The following is a 6,779-nucleotide window of genomic DNA, read 5'->3' as shown; positions in this document are numbered from 1 at the left end:
AATGAATGTACACATGCGCTTTACACAATTGATGTGTGTATGGATTGTGATAAGAGTTGTATGAGCCCCTAATAAAATGATTAAAAAATAATAATAAAAAATAAAAATGTATTATGTCACTAATAGATAGCCCCAAAAGCCAGTATCACATTTAATTGGAAACTTTCTCAGAAAAATGCCAAGTGTCATCATTACTGTTTTACGTTCTTCTACATGTACTAGTTCAAATTATTAGACAAGTGTCAGAAAAAAATTTAAAAATTAAGGGGAGCAAATAATAACAATATATATAATTGATCAAGGATTCACGAAGGTGGGAGGGAGGGGAAAAAAGAGAAGCTTATACCAAGGACACAAGTAGAAAATGTTTTGGAAATGATGATGGCAACTTATGTACAAATACGTTTGATACAATTGATATATGGAATGTAATAAGAGCTGTAAGAGCCCCCAATAAAATGATTTTTTTAAATTAAGGGGAACAGCCACAGAGAATGTTGGCAAAATGGTATGGTATATAGGCTGTGAAGGATCCTTTCTTTAGGTCTGTACTTGTGTAAGCAGAATGGTTCCCCTGGCTCCAAAGGACCATCCTGTATGTACTTTAACTAAAACGCAGTCACAGCCTCCCTGAAGGACAATAACTACAAAACTAAGTCAAACAAAAACTTACCTCAAAATATTTCTTCTCAATTTCTGGATTTTTCCCCATTGTTCGTTGTTCATAACAACATATTATACAAGTCTCAGATCCGCAGAGATCTTTTAGGGTTTTTAGCAATGGCTCCAAAGACTGTACAAAAAGAAATATCGTTCTTGTTTAAGGCTCCATAACATTTCTACTGTAGGAGGGGGAGGAAGGACAGGAACTGTAGTTTGATTCAATCTCTGAATCAGCTCAACAAATATACTAAAGTAAAGCTCTCCCTAACTAATGACTGGTAACCTGTGCTTAATCAATCATCATTGTATCCATCTCGGTTTAAAAAAAAAGGATTTAAAAGAGGACATACATTTTAGAATCCCCCAAGGAAAATAAATGGAGTTGGCTATATACTTTTTTAAACGTTTAACTTTAATCTAACTTAGCTTGAAACTGAAACTATACCAAGTCTGAAAGTAACTTGAACACAGGTTTACTTAATAGTCATTATTTTTTAAATGTGTGATGTTTACTGATATTTAAAGAAAAGTCATTTCATAAATGTTCTCACCTAACAATGAATTCTTTTTAATACAACTTAATTCACAATGTTAAGGTTAACATATTCAGTGGGGCAGCTAAGGTGGAAAAAAAAGTTCGGCAAAATCCTTTATAGTTTTTAAGGAAGCCTGTAACAAAACACAAGTAACATTTTTCTCAACATAGTCACAGGCCTATGTTAATCATAAGGGTATGCATGTCATCCCTGGTGATCTGTGTCTTCTCTTTACTCCCCAGGCCTAAGTAATTCGTTTTCAGATATAGAACAGAATGGCAGATAGACCTGTCTTAGATTTTTGCCATGAAACCAGCCTAACAGGTGAATGCTCAATAAACAAGAAAATGTCATCAATTATACTCCATGACTAATGGTAACAAGAATGTGGGAAAATGTGTGCATGCAGTTTCTCAGAAAGAGGCTTCACAGGTTGAATAATTACCTCCTCATAGTATATGCAGTCGGCCATGAGTATGTAGTCTGGTGGGGAAGGAAAATCTTCTGTTTCTTCTCCCCTTAAAAATGTTGCACAAACATCTTTAACTATGGCTTTTTAATAGTTTTAAATATGCTTTTATAAAATACAAACCAAAACTGGGAGTCACTTTCGTATTAACCACGCATTTAATGAAACACAAGTTAAAGCACATTGCAAATTCGTTATCTTAAAACAAGCTTAAAGGCCATACAAACCATTTCAGTACCTTGGCTTGAACAGAACCAGTGACAAGGTGCTTGTTCATATTAATATTCATATTCAGCAACTCTTGCAACTCCTCAAGGTCGGTGACTACAACATCTGCCCTACAAGACAATGTCGATTGAAGGTGGTAGCCGAAGGGTGGCAAGGCAGTCCTACGGGTTTCCCGAGAGAAAGCAGCCTCCCTTCTCCCAACTCTTACCCGAGAGTAGCGGCCATCAGCCCCACGGCCCCGGTGCCGGAGCCCAGTTCCAGCACCGACCGCTGGCTCAGCGCGTGCGCACCGTCGCCAGAAAACCCGGGCGTTTCTAAGTACTTAGAAAGGACAATGGCAGCATCCCAAACCACGCAGCCCACGCCGCCAGAGCCATTTTGCTGCAGCCGCAACACTGTGCCATCCCGCTTCTCCAAAGTCCGCACAAAACCCCGCAGCGGGTCCTCTGCCGACTCCGCACTAGATGCCATTGCAACCTGGCAGGTCCCTACGTCGCGGGCGGTGACGTCACACGCACGCGCCCCGCACGCGCCGCCAGGTGGCGGGCGGTGCCCTCACTGCGCGCGCGCGGGCGCGCGGGCGCTCCGAGGCACAAAGCCCGGAAGGCAGCACTCCGGGGTGTGGCCGAGCGACCGGCGTCTCCCAAGCCCCAAGGGTGGCTTGCCTCTGCCCCAAAGCACAAATTTGGCTGACTGAACAAGCAGTTTAAAATCACGTTTCCACACAAAACTAGCGTTAGCATCTGCTCTTTTGAAAGGAGAAAACCACCTTCGGAGACCATTCACGTGGCTGGAGATCTGTTCCCGAGTAGTTTTACGGCACGCACCGCCAGGGATTGCAGCCCAACACGTAACCACGAGGGCTCCCAAACAGATTTTACTTGAGGGCTTTACTCTCATGAATGCTTAACAAGGGCTGCTAAAATCTCGCAGCTTTACATGTATCAGCCAAGACAAAAATTATCCCTTAAATTATCTGAGATGTTATCACTAAAATCGCACAAAATATTGAAAATAATGTGAGCATATTATCCCTAAAAGACCAACCCTCTCCCCACTTTTGCTTCTTAAAAGGAAAACACACATTTTAAAAATCGTTTACAAATTAAGACTGGGGTGATTTATTAATCTTGTTAAAAACTCTGATACAAAGCACAGTAAAAGGCCACAGACCAGTAAATAAACAACGTGGCTTTTGGCTACTTTACAACTTCTGCTACGGCACTTTCATCAAAACAGATACTTCATTTCTTTGAATGAAGATGTCCAAATGGCAAGTAAATGTCTATTCATTTCTCTGATTAAAAAGATTTAATAAAACTTGAAATACCTGCTGATTTACCAGTCTAGAAAATACATATTTTTTAAAATTTCAGTTAACACGAGATTTATAAAGAAAGTTATCAAGTTTTGAAGGCAAGACAGATTTGGTTCCTATGCCTTATGAAACTTTTTCTCTGAATTTATGAGTTAGTAAAGTAGCAGATTGTATTATAAGCCTCAAGTCACTTAAGTTTATACAGGTTATTAGCATTATCTTCAAATATACAATATAAACAAAACTGTACATACATGACAATATTAACTTTGTTTTTCAAAAACAATAGGCAACTCATTAGCTAAAGACACCTTGGTCTGCAAAACCAAAAGGCACATCTGAATGACATACATGCGATATAATGGGCCCTTTTTTCCTTTCAATAATTGAGTTAGGTAGTCTTTGTTTACATTTTGACAAGATAATAAACACATTGCACTCTGTTTTCATTCCATTCATGTTTGTCTTCAGCAGCAAATACTGGCATTTAAGACATGGCATTAAAAAGTTTTAAGAACAGTGATTCACAATTGTGATTCACAATTCCCCTAGATGTGTGAAAAACAAAACACAGAAGATGGTCAAGGAGGTTTAAAAAGCAGAAACACTACACTCCCCCCCTATATTTATGTAAGTTTGTTGCCTTAAAAAGGCCTCTATTACTCCAATTTGAAAAATTCCACAAATAACACTAGCCCCTTTCAGTGCAATCAGTCACTTTAAACTGTAAGTTAGCACGGTTTGCAGTGCAAATATAAATTCTTCATACTGGCCTTTTGGCTAAGGTGACCAGATTTTAACATTGGTAAAGTGGGACACCATTGATAAAACTCATATCCTGGCGAAATAGCCACATGGCAGCCAAAAACTGTATACCCTAGCTTGTCGTGCATTCTTTCAAAAAATCGGGACTTTTTAAAATCGCCATGGGACGCAGGAAAAATTGTTAAAAATCGGGACTGTCCCGCCAAAAGCAGGCTGTCTGGTCACCTTACTTTTGGCAGCACTGAGGATCTAAGACAAGGCAATGATACTGATCACCTGAGGATAATGGTGAAGAACATTTGAATTTTTCTTTTTCCAATTTTTAAAAGCTTATTTGATCAGTAGCAGTTTTTGTAAGAGCATTATTTGTAAAAAGTACTAAAATACTATGCCTTTCTCAAATAAATTAAAAAAAAAAAGGAACTTTACAAATACCATTCCAGTGTTAATGACTACATATGGCTAAGGTCATTGAGGAGTCTCTGCATTTTCTAGCAAAGGCAGTCTGTACAAAGGAGGGTGCGAGAGCTCCCGTTTGTAAGTCTTTGGTGGCAGTTTCGGCAGGTGTGGGCTTGAATTCTGCCTTGGTGGGACAGGGGGAGCTGGAGGGTGGACAGGGTGACTGTGGCCAGAACTGAGCAAGTGGCATCGACGCGGTATTCTCGGAGAGGGTGTGGTTGGAGGAGTGTTTGGAGAATTTGGACATGTACTGGTGTCTCTGAACCAGTCTGGATCTCTGTGGAGGTGTCCCATTGGAGGTGGCTGTAGATTAAATGGACAGTTGATGAAGTGTTCTGGAGGTCGCAGGGGAACTGGAGGAGGGGTCTCAGGAAGAGGATCTCTGGGCGGTGGTGGAGGTGGGCTGTGCAGAGGCCCATCAAATGCACCAGCAGGAGCAATAACTCTGGGTTTTACCTTTGGAGGAGGAGGCTGTCTTGGTGGAATAGCCGGAGGGTCATCATCAGATTTCATATTTCCCTCAAAAATGAAAATTAAAATGTAATTAAACTATATTGCTATCTTCCCAAGACAGTTGTAAGACAAAATTTCTTAAAGTTTAAAAAGTAATTATGTGTTAACAGGTTGAATTCAGAGATTCATAACAGCCTAATCCAGCTTACTTATCTGGTTTATGAATATACCCTAAGTTTCTCAGGACCCAGCTTAATGTTTTTAGGTATGAAATGTTCTATCTTAGAATATACAGGCTAGGTGCTTTTGCACACATTTCATAAATTTAGGAATTATTCATTATTTATAATAATAGGCAAGTGAGTAAAATAATACAAAGCTTTCTAAGCACCAAAGAAGATGACCAAAAGGGTTTAGTGTCCACCTTCTGCTTACTGGCAAATACTGCTACTCCCAGTGGAGGTTAGAGCAATGGTCCTCAGAGTGTGGCCCCAGAGGAAGCACCACTAGGGAACTTGCTAGAAATTCAAATTCTCACATGCCAACCAACCGGTGGAATCAGAAACACTGCGGATAGGATGCGACACTCTGGGCTACCAAGGCCTCCGGTGATTCTGATGCCACCTGAAGTGTGAGGAGTACCACCATTGGAAAGCTGAACAACATTTCCAATACTAACTATTTCGGAGTACTGAGTACTTCTAAGTTTCAGTAAAATCTACACAGACTCTTTCTTAGGAAAGATACCAGGAAGATTAAATACTTCTTAAAATCACTTTTCAAATATAACCCACCCAATGTTATGATTTTTATGTTTAAAAATCATAAAAGGTAGCTAAGTTATAACAGACCAAAGCTTTATAAGAAAGAGCACAATTTTAAAATCCACAACTGGGAAAATGCTGTGCCGAACCCAAGCCCGGTAGACTACCTTGGAATTTGAAGCATCCTGATCAAACTTTTTCCGAGGCGGCAGGGGAGGAGGCACCAGTGGCTCTTCACTTAGTTTATGTAAACTACCACACGAGCTGAAGAACGACTCTGCGGCGAGAAGAGGAGCTCAGCCACAATTCAAAGTACAATCGTAAGACCAACATTTAGCAATCATTCTACAAACTGACATTTAAAGAAAAGCCATTTCATAGACTTAATAAGTCTTGTCACATAACAGTGCATTCTTTATAACAGAGCTTCACTCTTCCAGTCCTGGCTAACTAATTCATTGCAGCCGGTGAGGACCTTTGCTATGGCATTTGTGTACCTCACTGTCCAGTTCTCTGTCCCCTGCATTAAACTAGAAGCTCTTGAAGGGGAAGTATGTGTCTTAATTTTGTACCCCTAGGACCTACCACAGTGCCTAGTAATGAGTACTTTCTGATTGCTTTCCAAAAGAGTCATACTAAATTTATTTGGAGTAATTAACGTACCTTTTAACAGACTTTCTCATACTTAGGAGGGAAAGTGCATTTTAAGGACTAACAATGGTAGCTCATAATGATTCGCTGAAACTTCTGATTTGTGGTGGGTGACACAACAGTTATCTGTTTCTTTACGAGATGACTGTTCCTTTATGTGAATGACAGAAGATTCACAGTGATTGTGTGACAAACTATGATCAAATTAAAAATGATAAAATAGTGCTTTACTTAAATAACTGCCTCAATTAATAAAATCAGATAAGAAAATAGGCCAAGGGCTAGCATTATAGTCTTCTGGGAAGGTGAACTGGAAAGGGTGGGTAAGCTGAAAAGTGCTCACTCAAGTACCAAACAATGTACTTGACAGAGATCTCATTTGATCCCACGCAAGCCTGGAGTTGCTAAGGGATTTGTTCAAAGTCACGGACCCTAGAACACAGAGAGGCTGTAAACCAAAAATAAAAAAAAAA

At 39.9% G+C, this 6,779-nt stretch overlaps 2 protein-coding genes across 2 annotated transcripts in view; both read right to left on the bottom strand.

Annotated features, from left to right (window-relative positions):
- Nucleotides 1-2,367, bottom strand: part of VCPKMT (valosin containing protein lysine methyltransferase) — an 8,996-nt gene extending 6,629 nt beyond the window's left edge. Inside the window, exons 1-4 of the mRNA XM_004698962.4 lie at nt 2,105-2,367; nt 1,896-2,006; nt 1,645-1,717; nt 674-793 (exon numbers count right to left, since the gene is read on the bottom strand). Of these exons, the coding sequence (XP_004699019.2) occupies nt 674-793; nt 1,645-1,717; nt 1,896-2,006; nt 2,105-2,367 (567 nt within the window). The remainder of the gene's footprint in view (nt 1-673; nt 794-1,644; nt 1,718-1,895; nt 2,007-2,104) is intronic.
- Nucleotides 2,368-4,142: 1,775 nt separating this feature from the next.
- The window catches only part of SOS2 (SOS Ras/Rho guanine nucleotide exchange factor 2), a 101,754-nt gene continuing 99,117 nt past the window's right edge, over nt 4,143-6,779 (bottom strand). The window contains exons 23-24 of the mRNA XM_004698575.2: nt 5,823-5,932; nt 4,143-4,957 (exon numbers count right to left, since the gene is read on the bottom strand). Of these exons, the coding sequence (XP_004698632.2) occupies nt 4,448-4,957; nt 5,823-5,932 (620 nt within the window). The 3' untranslated portion in view covers nt 4,143-4,447. The remainder of the gene's footprint in view (nt 4,958-5,822; nt 5,933-6,779) is intronic.

Source organism: Echinops telfairi, unplaced genomic scaffold (assembly GCF_000313985.2).
Source record: "Echinops telfairi isolate 266 unplaced genomic scaffold, ASM31398v2 ScPeMD7_18;HRSCAF=68, whole genome shotgun sequence".
Lineage (NCBI taxonomy): Eukaryota > Metazoa > Chordata > Mammalia > Afrosoricida > Tenrecidae > Echinops > Echinops telfairi.
The sequence above is the reverse complement of the archived record's forward strand: the minus strand, read 5'-3'. Positions and strand labels throughout refer to the sequence as shown.